Here is a 15898-nt window from a genome sequence, read left to right on the forward strand (position 1 = left end):
TAGCTTAAAGGTGCTGTGAAGGTGAGCTTTGGGGTGCACATCACTGTGCATACCACATTTTGACAGGCCAAAATTGATTAAGAACCTGTAGTGATATGTGGGCAGGATTGAAATTTTGCAAATGGCTGGATTTGGACACAGCTGCACCGGGTTCATGCAGCTGCTTCTTTTCACCAGCAGGTGGAGAACATGTTTCAGTGTTCCTATTTGACATGTTTCTTAGTTCTTTTGGATGATCTACTTGAACTACTGTATAAAGTTTATTAAGTAATCATGATATCAAGTCATATCATTTATAACACTGCAGAAAACTCTGAAATGTGCGTCAAAGAAAATGTGGATGGACATACTACTAGAGTAATTTTTGATGTGCAAATACTTTAACCCTAGTCTCAAGCAATGAAGTTGTTCGATAAGGAGTCTTCGAGTTGTCAAACATTTGTCGCCCTCTACAGTTTTCGAGTATGACCTGAGAAATGAGAAATCCTTAAAGACGCTATGAACTAATATAGCTGGAAAGAGTGGGATTCTTCTGTATTCATGGTTATTGACTTGCCAGATTGCCAAGTACAAAGTCAATCTGTACGGCCGTATAATGACGATAAACGTCATTCTCTTTTCATTCTAGATCAGCAAGATCCCTAATAGCTAATCTTCTAAAAGCCTAAGTGTTGTGTTGGTGGTGACGTTTCGTGATCGATTGTCCCCTCTGCATCCTTTTAATGGTACGGTCCGTTGCCTAGGTGCTGGTAGAAGCCAATTTACACTGCCAAGCCTGTCCACAGCCGTCCGTATTTACTCTAAAAGGTTCGTAGAACTTTAACTTTGCATTATGTGCTCAGCTTTACCGCCTCGGAGAAGTTAGGGTTAAGTAGGAGTCTTAAGATATCACAGAGTCTATCTTTTGCTGCCAAGCGGCCAGTGGTAAAAGCTATGGCTACCGTTAGCGAGCTAGCGTTAGCTCAATGTGAAGTATGCCTTGGTAAGTTTGGAAAGAACTTTGCTAACTAGCATCGTGGGAAGTCACATCTGTCTGTTTTCGTTGTGTAATATCTTACTAAAACAGCTTGTCTTGGTTAACACATCTGTGATTGTTACATATCTCTGACTGGAGATCTTGCCAAAAGAAATATAAAAATCCCCGTTTGCTCCTCGTCGTCAGACATTTTGGAAAGAAAGGTTAGCCGGGAAAAAAAATATGTTTTTTTTAACAAAATTAAATGATCCTTGTCTATTATTGGGAAGACACTTGCATTGTTTTTATTGCAGGGAATTTTCATAGATCTCCCTGCTCCATGAAATCTTCCTAAATGTTGGAGAGGAAGCTTAGGGCTAGATGTGTTATCCTTACCATTTAAGGAAACAGCAGATAAAATAGCTCACCAGTTTGGAGTTTTGCATAGCCTCGGGTGATGCAATGTGTGTCAGCTGTTAAAATGCATGTGCCTGTAGTAGGTAGATAATCTCTAAGCTTATGACTGCCTGTCCTACCTGGCAGCACTGTTCTAAAGAATCGCGTCTTTCACAGAGCGGACATGAGATACTGGATGGATTACTCCAGCAATGTGAGTGCTGAAGTTTGAGGATCTGCTGATCTCTGGCGCATCGTTGGAGCCTGAGTTAGCAGAAATGTTGTGTGGGATCAGTACTTCGACTGATGGAGATAAAATTCATCCCTTACAGACGCTGCTGTGCCAAACTTAATTTGTAACGATGGATAATAAAGAGGTAACACAGCATTGGCTACTTTTGAGATACACTAGACCTATCTGCTATGCTCCTATGTGCTGGCCAATGTAACTTTTCTTCAACTATGAAAACACTGTACCTAAACTGGTTTTGGTGGCGAATAAATCTTGCACGCACAATCACCAAATTTCTGATCTTTTAACCATTTAGTCCGCGATAGCATAGACCAGGTGGTGCAATGTTTGACTACAACAAGTACATGAGACCTGATACCCAACCTGTGACAATATGCAAGATGTTGTTGGAGCCGTGACAGCTCCCAGAGTAGTATGCAGTTTGCATGACCGCTGGCTCCAGTTACCAGCCCTACAACGTACAGTGTTGAATTCTGCAACATGTGTTCAATGTCACATCATTGAACCGTGTGCCACTGCAAAAAGATATACCATTGTTCATTATGCTTAGTCTTGTAGTTAGCTAGCAGGAAAACTGTATAGAAAAATACTCAAAATGTAAAACCTTTTCACTCTTACTTAAATAACACTGGAGTTGAATAAACATTAGCAAACAAAGAATTATAATACCCAAAGCTGCATATGCAACGGCAAGATGACTGGAAGGAGTGTACATGTATAAATTCTTAAAAGCTGCAGGTAAACATTGCATTAAAAAATATGATAACTGGACCTTCTCCGGACCTTCAGGTGTTGACGGAGCTGGACAAGATTTCTAGGCGGCTCCAGGAGGATGGCTTATCGCCAGGGGCCAGTGGAGAAGAGAAGCAGTGCCACCTTTGGCAGCAGCTTCTCAACAGTGAGGCGAAGCTTCATGCAGCTACCCAAGAGGTGCAGACCCTACGTGTGCAGCAAGCCAATGAGATGAAGGAGGTGAGACTCTCCTTTGTTGTTTTATTTGACCAACTTTCATCATAGAGTGAGCCAATGATGTGTAATGAAACGCCCAAAAAAAGTCTAAAAAGAACGTGTCACTTTTCACATGAAGTACAATCATGAACATGTGCGGGACACATCAGTGTCACAGCTAAATTACACTGCAATTATTTTTGTCTATCAGCTGGAGAGCTATGTTGCACATATTCGTGGGCTGTTAGAAGAGCGAGAGGGCCTGGCTGCAGAATATGAAAGACACAATGAACAGCTGCAGCATGAACTTCACCAGATTCAACACCAGCTGGGTGAATTTTTCACAACTGTAGTACAATGTGTTGGGCATTTTTTCCTTTGGGCTATACCCTAGCTTTGCTTACCAGTGGAAATGTACTTTGTAATTACTATGTTGCTGTAGAGCATCATTTGTTCGTATGTGGGGGGTTTTTATAATTGTACATGACAAACTGCTGACCAGAAGAAAACCCTCCTTTCTTCTAGAGAGTCAGAGCAAGGAGTTGGCAGAGATGCTGGCTCAGGAGGACCTGGTGGAGATGGGCTTGACCAGCCCCAGTGAGATAGTGGCCTATTTACTGGTGGAGAGGGCCACACTGCTGGAAAGGTTGGAGGCTACTGAGAGGAGACTGGAAAGTCAGAGTCTCAGTGTTAACTTGAAGGAAGTTGACCACCAGGTAAAGAGCTGACCTACGTAAATCAAAGGCTTTATTTGGATGTCAGTTATCTCGTGGGACCAACGTAATTTTGAAATGTTTTGAGAGCTAATAGAGTAAAATAGTATGCCCAAAGGCTTCATGCTTGTAGTGAAAAGCAATGGTTAAAGCTAACACGTGCAAAGACTGTATGTGTATGTAAAATGCTAAGTAAGGCCTTGTCTCTTTGTGACATTTGGACAGGAGTTTATTTGCCATATGAGGGGGGATGACCTGAGACAGCAAAAGGAGGATCTCCAGAAGACCTTCAATAACGCAGTGAAGGTGAAGTGGCGTTCATTTTGCCCTGGCTGAGATCCATGTCCGAATAGTGTTTGTTGTGAGTGTGTATACAGTGGTTTTTCCTCTCAGCAGTGCTCATCCCAGAGTCCGTGGAAGAAGCTGTTTGGCCTTCGCAGGTCTGGTCAGAGCAAGCACAGTATTAACCCTGTAGGTCTCCACTTTATAGCTTATGCTAAGTAATTTAACAGTGGTATCATGATAAAGAGCCAAACTTCACCGGCTTGTTTCAGAGGGCCACTGCTTTTTGAAATGTTTTCCACATTAATAATATACCTTGTTATCTGCATGACTGCTGTGCTGCAGAGCATTTCACTAATACATCTATAAATGCATTTTTTAAGGGTGTCCCTGGTTCTTAATGGTTACAAAACATTTGACTGTCTGCGTGGACCTTTGCTGCATGTCATACCCTCCTCTCACCTCAACAATTTCCTGTCTACTGTGGCTGTCACAAAAAAAAACTGATTTAAAGAACATAATTTATCATAGGGCAGTGATGGCATAACACAGGTAACAGCATGTGCACTTTTGGTCTTCCTGGTCTCTCTGTGCAGGTGAATGCTGGGATATAAATATATACTTAATTTCCCCTGCTTTGTTCCAGGCCTGCAGAGATGATTACTCGCAGTCTGAAAATGCATGTCTCTAACAATTGCATGTTGGGTCCATGCATCTCCAGTCTACCATTCCTACCATTTTTCTTTCCTCCCCTTTCTCCTACTCCAGTTGTTAATCCCTTATTTCCTGTACATCAGGCCCACAGTGAGGAGATTTCCCAAGAGCGAAATGAGCGTCAGCGACTGGAACGGGACTTAGAAGAAGCATCCCGGAGGCTGGCGATGGCTCATCAGGATATCCGCAGACTCACTAATGAACTGGATGCTGCCAAAAACAACAACCCAGACCCAAGCGGTATGTTGCAGTTACAGTATGGTCCTAAATTTCTGCCCTGCACACACATCCTATTAACCTTTCCAGTGTTTAAAGTCAGCATAACAGTAGCTTTGATGTCTTCCCCTAATGAAATGTCAGTTACCTGTTATTTATAACCATAGATTTTGGTAACATACCTCATCTTTGACTTTACTGAATGTTAATATGAATAGACACAAATTGGCACCAAGCATATTTGTGGTCCACAGAATTAAAAATGTGCTTTTAATCTCAGGATCTGAGCTTCAGGGAACCGTCCAAGAAGTAGAGAACCTGAGGAAGGAAGTGGAAAATCTTAAACACTCTGGTGAGACAGATTGATGGAAACTTTTCAGATGTTTTTTTTTTTTTTTTTTAAACTATTTTTAAATTTAGGTGGACAAAAAAATCACTATGTAGATATTTTGTATCTCAGTATAAACTGTGCTTGTTTAGTTTTGCTTGTATTTAATCTGTATTCATAGGAAAAATAAGGATAATGTAAAAACTTTACTCATCTAGTAAATTGTTTATTTTTTATTCTTTTAGATTTAATACATTTTAAGACTTTAGTCACTGTTAGAGAGAAGCTACTTGTAATTCTACAACACTGGAGTAAAAAAAAAATCATTATATAAATGTTACAAATATTTCCCCTTTGCCTGATATTCAGTTCAGTGACTGCAACATAATTCGTACACCACTATGCTTGACAGTTGCTATGAGGTGTTTGTGCTGGTCTGCTGTGTTGCTTTTCACCAAACGGGGTGCCATGCATTATGGCCAGGCATCTTTACTTTAGTCTCATCTGGGCAGTTTTTTCAGAAGTTTTGCGCTGTTTGCAAACCTAAGCCGTGCCCTTTTCTTTTTTAGATAGAAGAGACTTTCTCTTGGCAGTCCTTCTAAATCACCATATCATGTTCAGCCATTTTTTAACTGTGCTGTCATGAACTTTAACATTTAAAATGCTAAATGAGGCCTGTAGAGTCTGAGTTGTAGCTCTTGGGTTCTTTTGAATTTCTCAGAACATTGCATGGTCAGACCTCGGGGTGAATGACTGGCATTGTTTTAACACATACCTGCTCCAGAGCAGAAAAAACAGCTACTCTTGCTGCTTCCTTGTCTCAAGAGGTTTCCACAATCTGTGCCTCTGCATATTTGATTTGGCAGATTTTTATACCGCTCCTCATGCAACCCTCAGGGGATTTGTATCCTCTCCTTAGATCAAACTGGGCATCTATGACTTGTTAGACAAATATGTAAACCACTATTACTATGGCTATACTGCAAACTGCCAAAACCTTCTGCTTTTATAGGGATGATCACATTTGCTGATCACCGGCATTTTAATCTCACATTAATACATTTTTCACTCCACAGATGTGATGAAGTTGCAGCAGGCTAAAGAGCAAAATGACAAACTAGATGCTGAGAACAGAGCTCTGAGGGACAGAGTGCGTATTTTGGAGTCGGAGAAGAAAAATCTCCTTGACCAGGTTAGTATTTACAGAACATACCTATTAATTTATTATAACAAAATGAATAAAATAAGTTATGATAGAAGCTTGGCACTGACTGGTGTTGTATTTTTTTTTTTCACTTGGCAAAGAATGATGCAGCCAAAGAAGATAGAAAAGATAAAAGTGTTTGCAGTGACCAACAAAACAATCTGTCTGCTTTATCAGCTCAAGAAAAAGACCACATTCACAAACGGTAAAAACTTGAATTCCTGGATAATTACATTATGATGGGTATTCACAATCTGCTCTCTCTGGCTGTTTAATTGTAATTTATTGACGGTTAGGTGTCAAGAGGCTGTGGAAGATGGGCTTGTGCAGGTGAAAGACCTGCAGCGACAACTGCAGAGGCTACGCAAGGAACATGAAGAGCTGGAGGAGAGGAACGAGGAGCTGGAGGCCTTGCTGGGGGAAGCCCAGAATGCTAGCAAAGAGGAGAGGCATCGACATGAGGGAGAACTCGAGGGCCTGCGAAGAAGGGTACTTATCAGAACTGGTTCAAATATCAAATATCAAACTCATTTTACATTGTGGGCCACAAACAGCCTGTAAAAACAAATGTGTAAAATTACAGAAAAAGTTCTGGTAGCCCATTGTCCAGACTGTCATGTAATTATAAAACACATTTTTTGTTAATTCACAGAATTTTTTTTAACCATGGACCTGTTGTAAAAAAACAAACAAACAAACCAACAAAAAAAAACATATGCTTCTATAATAGTGTGTGTGTGTGTGTGTGTGTGTGTGTGTTCCTGTCTAGCTGTCTTTGTGAGGACTGAAATCTGCATTCTACCATACTTGTGAGAACCAACAGTCACTTGTGAGGACACACAACCCGGTCCTCACAAATTTGAAGACATTTAAAGGCATTTTTGAGGCTCAAAATGTGGTTTTAGTGTCAGGGTTACAATTAGGTTATGGTTAGGTTTAGGGTAAGGGGCTAGGGCAGGGGTGGGCAATTCCAGGCCTCGAGGGCCGGTGTCCTGCAGGTTTTAGATCTCACCTTGGGTCAACACACCTGAATCACATGATTAGTTCGTTACCAGGCCTCTGGAGAACTTCTGGACATGTTGAGGAGCTAATTTAGATCAGCTGTGTTGGTTCAAGGACACATCTAAAACCTGCAGGGACACCGGCCCTCGAGGCCTGAAGTTGCCCACCCCTGGGCTAGGGAAAGCATTATGTCAATGAAGGTCCTCACTAAGATAGCTGAAAGGGGTTGTGTGTGTGTGTGTGTGTGTGTGTGTGTGTGTGTGTGTGTGTCTATTTGTCTGTCTGTCTTTGCCACACCAGTTCTGGCTCCAGACCTTATGTTTGACACCCCTGCACCAGTAACTCTAAAGAAAGCTGTTTTCACAGTCATTAATTACTAATGGCAGTTTACTATAGTTTAGTTACAGATTTACCTAATGACTAATAGTCTTACATTTCTATGCAGATCACAAACCTGGAGGCAGAGATAAAGAAGCAGAAAACCCAAGAGAAAATGTTGCAGAATGGAGAAGAGGTCAAAACCACCGAATCCTACTTAAAGTTGGTAAGAAATGCCCTTTAATCATTACACAACAATGTGCGGTAAGAATGCAGTAGCCGTGGAGGTCACAAATTTAAATGAGTAACTAAGGTAAAGCTCACTACAAAGTACAAAGGGGGTGCGAGTTATGATGTGACATGAATAACTTTTTTGTTTGTTTTTATGCAGTATGTCTGTTTCTGTGTTCTTGTCCCACCATATATGAAGCACCTAAGGAACAGTGGTCAAGAGAGCCTGGCTATGCTTGAGGCTCGTCTGACTGAGGAGAAAGACTGGAGGAAACAGCTGGAGTTGGACCTCAGTGCTGCACAGGCTGCCCTGAAGAAAGAGAAAGAGGTAAAAACTAGACTTTCGCTTTGTGTGAAATACAGAACAGAAACGCCACACGTACACAGAAATTCAATTTAGGACTGATGCAAAGAGTTATGGTTGTATTTTCAGAATGTTTTTAACAATGTTACAAACTAAATGCCACACAGTTACCACGTGTATTCTTTGGGTGTTATTCTTTGGTTCTTTACACCAAAGGCTTTGCAGATAAGTGAGCGAGAGCGAAACAAACTGAGACTTGAGAACAACAGCCTTCATATAGAATGCCAACAGGGGAAAACACTCATCAAGAGTCTCACTCAAGTCAAGGTGGAAAAAACACTTCTGGAAGAAAAGGTTTGTTAATTTTTCATTTTAAACATAATGAAACGGTCACAGTCTTTCTTCAGAGGAAAATGGTTATAGACTAGAAACATTTTGGCAGAAATAGGCCTTTGGTGTAAATGGTTTAAAAAGTAAAAATACCTTGCACACAATACAGCTTTAGAGTATATGAAAACAGGTGTGTGTATAATACTAAAATATCTTGACTCCTAATTAATTAAATAAGTTTACCAATGAGTCTAATAAATCCCAGATAAAATCAAAAAGCTCAAGTGCAAGTGTGCTGTTAAGTTTGTAGGCGTCTTCACTGTGTTTAAGTGGTGAATGGACAGAAATTTTAAAAAGCACTACAGAGAGACTGGGGATTTCTTTATTTAATTATTCAAGTTTTATTTATGATTATGGATATATGGGACATTCGTTGGGGGCAAGAAATGAAGGAGAAAATTTGGAAGCATAAACAGAGAAACTTGAAGCGGCTTTGGGATTTCTGAAAGACACCCTTCTCTTTCAAATCTGACTTTATGAACTAGCTCTTTACACCCTTGCAGGATGATAACCACTGTATATGCAGGCTATTATGCATATGATAAAATAACAAACTGATATTTGTGTTCTTTGTATTTACTCTATTAAAAAGAGAACATTTCTTGACTAGAATTCCACTGGTTATCATATGAAACAAAAGATTTTCCAGCTTCAAATTGACTGGTTCATGATTATTAGGTAATACAAAATTATAGCATATTAAACAAACTTCAGACTCTTAGCACTAACATAAGGTATTTCTGACACTGAAAATTAGAAGTACATTTATTAACTATTCTCCAAATAATGTACTTATTTTACAAGACTTTCGTGCAGGGCTGTACATTACGTGTCAGTATAAATATGTCAGTATGAATTTATAGCATGCATTAGTTTGACATTTACACCCCCCAACTTGAGTTTCTCATCACCTTACTGTCTTTAACTCTGTGGCTGTCAGGTCTCCCAGATGGAGCGTGCCTATAGCAGACTCCAGGGAGAGCTGCAGTGCTACAAAGACAGTAAGCAGACCCAAGAAGAGATGAAGGAAAACATGCTACACGTCAGCCAGCTGCAGGAACAAGCTGACCGGCTTACTGCTGAACTTAGCAGCCTCCAGACAGCACACAACAGCCTGAGGTTGTTTTTTAGTTCCAGTCCTACAATAAGATAAGATATTTTATTCATTGCATATTTGGGAAATTCAAATAATATATAGTACATGTATGGTATTTATGAGATGTGGATTGAAGTGGATCATTGTTGGATGAGAACTGATATCACTGCCTCAGTTGTTACTTGTACCTTTTTTCATAGTCAGTGATGAGATAAGACTGGAACATTGTAGCTTACTTACTTTGCATATATGTGAATATTTCCCAGAGATGAGATGGCTTCTGAGCGGATGCAGACTGCAGAGCTACAGGCCAGGCTAAGCTCTAGTGTTCAGGAGAAGCTAGCAGCAGAGGGCAAACAGGAGAGATTGGAGCTGGAGATCCAGCGCCTCGTTAAGCAGCTTCAGTGGCACCAAGACCAACTATCCACCACGAAGGAAGTGCTTGGCAGCAGCCAGAAGCCTGAACTGCACATAGCTCATTTTGAACCTAGAGTCAGTCCAGTGGAAAACCGCAGAGAAGAGTGCGTGGCTCAGGTAACTGGATTGGTTTCTTTAGGTGGGTTAGGGTAAATGGGGTATTTCTTATGCCAGAACTATAGAAGATGGATATAAATGTTTTCACTGCCTTCTTTGGGGCAGGAGCTGAGTGATCTACAGAATAAGCTAGAGAAGGAGCGGCAGCAGGGTCTTGAGCACAAAATGGCCCTCGAGGCTCAGGTCAATGAAGCCCAGGCACATATTAAGGTACATATGAAAAACAAAAATCTATTCTGTAGGTTTATTATGTAACTGGCTCTTTATTGCTATAATTGTCATACTGTAGCAGCTGCATTAGCCTTTATGCTTTAAGCAGCTGACATCTTAATATTCTTATTAATTAGCAACTTCAGCAATCTTACTGAAAGACAGAAAGCCGGAATTTTATGGCAGTCTACCTCTCTTTTGTATTGTAGTAATAATAATGATAAAAGTAATAATGTTGTAATTATTTTCATCATTAACACAGAAGCTTCAGATGGCCTTCTTTCACTAATGTTCCATTAAAATTACAGAAGTTGACTATCTCTGTTCATTTGCTAAATCAGCATAAACATGAACACTGACAACAGTGTCCATCTTTAGTCCCAAGATTCGGTGCTGAAGCAGAAGACAGAAGAAGCTAAACAAATGAAGCAAGACCTGCAGAGGGCCCAGAGCCTGTTTACCTCAGCAGAGAAAGAGTTACGCTATGAGAAAGAGAAGAACTTGGACCTGAAGAGACACAACACGCTGCTGGATCAGGAAAAACTCAAGGTGAGTATTCCCTGAAACCCTCGGTTTATCACTTAATTTACTTAGCACTTCCTCATCTTCATTCCACTGTTAAGAGATGTCTAAATAGGAAGCGATTCACAGCAACATGACGGCCAAAGACCGCTGGATGATTTTAAAGTGATGATGGGAAAAATAACCACAAATGAAGTGACTACTGTGTTAGCAAATAATACTGTAGATTGACATATGAAACTGGTAACTACATAGGAGTGTTACTTGGGCGATCATAACCTGAAATCTTCGTTATCAAACAACCATCAGCAGCAAGGTGATGCGCGACATGCAGATCACTTTCTGTGTGGACAACCCTCACTTGAGCTACTAGATACTTATATTAACTTATGAACAAATGTGTAACTGCAATCAACATGTAAATGAACACTCAACATCTTTTTTTTGTTTGTTTGTTTTTTTACATCTGCTGTCCTCCCACATGTTTTCTCAGCTTAGTGCAGAAGTGAAGCAGGTCCAGACAAAGCTGGTACAGATGGAGCAGAAAGTCACTGGTCAGGCGGCCGAGTGTGAACATCAGCAGCAGAAAATCAGGCAATTGGAGCTGGAACTGGCTCGTAGCTCCGCAAACCGCAATGCCACTACTAGTCTGCAGGGGGACCTCCAGGCTGAGAGGGCACGACTCATCGCTGCTGACAAGAAGGTTAGCATAACTGTAAAGACTCTAGTCCGGTGTGAAATCTGGATCGCCTGGTTTGTCAGTGTGTCAACTGTTATTAAAGGCTCCAAGTGGTTTTATTCAACAGTTATGTTATTCTTGCTGTAGTTGTTCTTATCAGTGAAATAACCAGTGACACCATACTGAGCGCTTAATGGAATATCCAGTCTATGACATGTTTTGGTCCTAAGCAAATGAAGTTAATGCTTTTCTGAACATTGAGTAAGATGAAGAAGCGGTTGCAGTCAACATTATTTGCGAACATTGTGGAGTATTTTTTGTTTGTTTGACATCATAAGGAAATCCTGACATATTTTGTTGATGGGTGTAAAGTTAGGAGCTTGTGTTTTTGAGCAAAACCTGTGGTTCTGTTGTGGTTTGGAAGGTCCTGGAACTACAACAGCAGCTTAAGTCTGTCCAGCACCAGCTGCGTGTGGAGGAAGCTCGTGCAGGCGAGACCAACCGCTTGGAGAGGGAAAGCAGGGATCTATCTGACGCCTTGTTAGCTCTGAGAGCCCAGCAGCAGGAAGAGCACATCACCAGGTTCCACAAAGTGCAGCACAGCTGACACTGTCCTTTTTCTTCACCTGCTTTTTAAGAGCTTTGAATAGTCTTTTTTTTTTTTTTCTTCTTCTTCTTCCGGTCTCCTCTCAGGAAGCTGTTAGAACAGCGTGAGGAAGAGCTGCAGCAACAGGTTCGCTCCTTGAGGCATAAGGAGGCCTCATTGACCAGGACAAATGCAGAGCTCAGCCACCGTGTCCAGCAGCTGGACACCCGTCTATCCGTCCTGGAGGCTGAGCTTAGCAATGCTAGAGAGGAGGTGAGGAATGGTGTACCGTGCTTCCTAAGATCTGCTGTGGCACTTGAGGTCTCATTGAACTGAAAGTTTTCCCTGAAAAGTGACAGTCAAAACATACACCCATTCCAAGTTTGCTACACGCCTTAAAAGGAGTGTGTTATTAAGTGTCTTGTTTGTTTGTTTTTTAAGGCGCCCTGCTGACAGCCCAAATCAAACATTGTTTGCGCAGTATGTATCTTCTGTCACTTCCTCTGTTTTCGAGCTAAGATTTCAATCCTTTGCTGCAAACCAGAAAGTTTTTCAGAGGAATGCGTACTCAGTTTTGACAGTAAGCTGCTATACAGGGCACATTTAACCTATTAAGTACATTATTTAAGATTGCTTAATTGCTGACAGATATACAAAAAAAATCTATCATATTGCAAGAAGTTTGCTGTCAGCGCTTCACTGTGTTTAACACGATTGTACATTTTATGCACTTGTAATATCTGTTGAAATGTATATGTTCTGTAGGGAAAGGACAGCCAGGCGTCACGTCAAAAGCTGCAGGAGGAGCTGTTGGCCAGTCAGCAGGATTGTAAAGGACTGCAGGATGAGCTGCAGCAGGTTCTCCTCCAACTCGACGTGCATGTCAGGTTAGATGCATCTAACAACCATAATATAAAATAAAGTAAATGGTAATTAGGTTACATTAACCTTTTGCCTTTCTTGCTCTCAATCGCCTCTGCTCCACCAACCAGAAAGTACAATGAAAAACAGAGTCAACACAAGACCAAACTGCGTCAGGCTAAGCTGGTGTTTCTAAAGTCAACCGAACAGAGAGACAGCACCATCCAGAAACTGGAGAATGATCTCGAGCTTGCTTCCATGCTTTCTCAGAAGGTCACACATGAAGCAGAATGCTGACTCCTAAATATTCCTGAAGAGATGTGAAGCACTGTAGAAAAGTGTTCTTCAAAATCTGTTTTCATTCATTTTTCTCTTGTCTTCTGAATTGTGATAGGACAAAGAGAGGATCCAGTTAGTGATGGAAGTCAATGAGAAGCTTTTGGAGGAGAAGAGAGAACTGGTGCAGAAGATAATTGAGGCCGAGGAGATGGGCAGCAAGGCCACGAAGACCGCCTCAACAGTCCAATATAGGTATCCTCAGTCACTGTTTACACATGTACATGATGCAGAACAGTATGAATATTACTCTTTTAATTATTTCAACCAGAAGTATAAAATACTATTTGTTAACTTCATTAGTTGCATAATGCAGTGCTAAGAAATCACATTTACTTGTACATATATTGAGATGGTTGGAAAGCTTTATATTTAGTATTTAACACAACAGAATCATGTTTTTTAGTTGTTAGCCTGAATGTTTTTGTAACTAAAGATGTGAAGAATATGTTGGAAAAATTATTGTGAAGTTGTGAGTGAATGCTGTGAACATTATTGTGTTCAAGGGTTAACCTCTTAGAAGTGGAAAACAAACAACTGCAGGACGAAACCTTGAAACTCTCCAATCAAGTCAGTTCTTTAGAGCGTGCTCTGAGGAATGTCCAGTCACTCTACAGCATGGAGGTAGCTCTTTATACATCTTTATGTTGTTGCAATATTTTTCTATACTCATATTAAAAATGACAGGATTGCCATTTCACTAAATGACTGGTGTTTTGTTTTTTGTTTTTTTTTAATAAAAGAAGAATAAAAAAACTGTAAAAATGTTTCTCATCTCACTGTATTAAAAAAAATATGTTGGCATGCTTGCTAATACATTTTAAATGATCAACAGAATGCCAGAAAAATGCTTCCCACTGATGCTCTCACTGACAGCATCCTACATACGTCTGCACTAAGGTAAGACAACTTTAAGAGAACAGCTTGCTGACCTAAAATATTGATTGATATTTGTAATTTGGGCAATTTTCATATCATCTGTGGTTTGTCATCAGTTTGACGTCAGGTTCTGGTAACAAACTGGGCGTCCTGGATGCAATCTGTCGGGTGAAGGTGGACGATGGCACCCGGACACCTTTCACCATACACCAACCTTCAGAGCAGGGATACCTGAATCTCACTTCCCCATTGATTCCTCTAGCCTCTGCCAAAGGGGCGGAGGAGAGCTCTAAAAGCAGTGACCCGGTATAAGAAATGGTACGATGTCTGTCTTCATCTACAGGGAAAAATCTGTGTAGAAGTAATGAATATATATTATATATAGAATCCAAATTATCCTTGTTAAAAGAGTAATAATGAAAGGGAGCTTCCACTACATTTCTGCTCAGGACGGTGTCTACGTTTGATGTGTTAGCAGGTTCTTCTTTGGCTGGGAGGTACATGTGTATATATCAAGTCAGATTTTGGACGAGGGAAAATTTGGGGGGTTTGTAAAAAAACAAAAAATGCCTGTGCTAGTGTCAATACGATATTTTTATTACATATTTTCAAGGGGCATTATCTAAAAGGAGATTTGACTTGGTAGCTGAAGAAGTGAATCGATTTTGTAAAAAAATCTTAAGCCGTCTAAATATTTAAAATCACATTAGTGCTTTTCATGCTAATGCAGTGAATGTCTCTTCATGAGGAATATTTGAATGGTACTAGTTTAAACTGAGCACTTTACAAGATGTTTAACTCGTGTTTACATTTGGGGAAAGTGTGGGATATTAAAGGTATGCATTTTCCCCAATTAAATTTAACCTTGGCAGTGTTCTGATGCCGGTGAGTGCGAGCGTGTGCTGGTGGATGGTGCCCGGACACTTTTCTCCACACACCAACCATCAGGGATACCCGAGTCTCTCTTCCACATTGATTCCTCTAGTCTCTACCAAAGGCACAGAGGTGATAGTAATGAATGTTTCAAAGACATTTTAAAAAGAATAAGCATTTTTACAAATGTAAAAAAATCGTACTCATTTCATATCAACCATAAAGACAGACTCAAGATAGACAAGGCGGACTCACTTTTTCGTTTAATAAGAGATTGCCATACACTGAAAGTAAATACTGGACTCTGTTCAGAGATGAGTACTTGCTACAATCAGTGCTTTATTTACTATTTATAGTTTTATTTTAGTCTGCAAAGTCACACAATTCCAGGCATTTTTTTCCTCTTTTTTTTACACTTTTTTTCTGTTCTCCAAGGACCCGCTGTTTAAGGTATTTGTGCTTTAGTCACAAAGACGATCAGCAGTAAGACTTTAGCCATTTGCACATGGTATTAAATACAGGTTTTGTATCCACCGTTATACAGTGTCTTTGGTTTTGTCTTCAACGTGCCTGAAATGACGAAGTGTGAATACATCTGATAACAAAAACGACATGGGAACAATGAGATGTAGTCAATAAGAAACTTTCACTCCTGTTGTATTTGTACAAATGCATTTTTAAACAAAGCTATTTTCATAAATAAAGACTGATAAATAAACAATGCTTTTTGTTTGTTTTTTTATTTCCCCTACATCTCAATGTGCACTGTTGTGACTTAGCGAAGGATGCAAAGCTGCTTTAATTTTACACTGATAACATTGAGTTTAACATCTCTGGAGTTGTTTTTTTGTATTTGTAATGAATGAAAATATATGAAATATTTTAGAATGAAATTACTGCTATTACCATCTGCTTTTTAATAAAGTTGCTCAGGAGAGTTTTCACTGTAATTGTTGCCTGACATGCATTAGCTTTAAATCCTCGTTGAGCAACAATATTATTATAACTGCATATTATGCATTTCACACTTCTCATCTGTGTGGGTATCAGTGTAAAAACCAAAAACAG

The 15898-nt window shown here is 40.1% G+C and overlaps 1 protein-coding gene across 4 annotated transcripts; it reads left to right on the forward strand.

The window, feature by feature from the left end:
- Positions 1-711: 711 nt before the first annotated feature.
- Positions 712-15551, forward strand: ccdc30 (coiled-coil domain containing 30). 4 transcript variants are annotated; one of them, XM_082518991.1, is made up of 29 exons: positions 712-807; positions 1529-1728; positions 2394-2576; positions 2764-2884; positions 3078-3268; positions 3491-3571; positions 3659-3736; positions 4345-4501; positions 4758-4829; positions 5882-5997; positions 6111-6214; positions 6306-6498; positions 7457-7555; positions 7760-7888; positions 8081-8218; positions 9195-9373; positions 9617-9884; positions 9990-10094; positions 10473-10643; positions 11110-11319; positions 11720-11877; positions 11989-12154; positions 12647-12768; positions 12874-13015; positions 13137-13273; positions 13585-13702; positions 13914-13978; positions 14074-14275; positions 14830-15551. In XM_082518991.1, the coding sequence occupies exons 2-28, from the start codon at positions 1714-1716 to the stop codon at positions 14267-14269; spliced, it is 3714 nt and encodes a 1237-aa protein (XP_082375117.1). In that variant the 5' UTR covers positions 712-807; positions 1529-1713; the 3' UTR covers positions 14270-14275; positions 14830-15551. The 4 variants fall into 4 exon arrangements, with proteins under 4 accessions (XP_082375117.1, XP_082375116.1, XP_082375118.1 ...); XM_082518990.1 differs by having other exon boundaries at positions 14074-15551; XM_082518992.1 differs by having other exon boundaries at positions 3662-3736; positions 14074-15551.
- The last annotated feature ends 347 nt before the right edge of the window (positions 15552-15898 follow it).

This window comes from Aulonocara stuartgranti, assembly GCF_965226115.1.
Source record: "Aulonocara stuartgranti genome assembly, chromosome: 20".
In the NCBI taxonomy this organism is placed as follows: domain Eukaryota; kingdom Metazoa; phylum Chordata; class Actinopteri; order Cichliformes; family Cichlidae; genus Aulonocara; species Aulonocara stuartgranti.

What these genes read in the sequence shown, in the direction of transcription:
- ccdc30 (XM_082518990.1), top strand. An exon ending in CCCTGAAGAAAGAGAAAGAG is followed by an intron (nt 7,889 to 8,080) that starts GTAAAAACTAGA and finishes TTTACACCAAAG; the next exon opens with GCTTTGCAGATAAGTGAGCG. An exon ending in CTTCCATGCTTTCTCAGAAG is followed by an intron (nt 13,016 to 13,136) that starts GTCACACATGAA and finishes GAATTGTGATAG; the next exon opens with GACAAAGAGAGGATCCAGTT.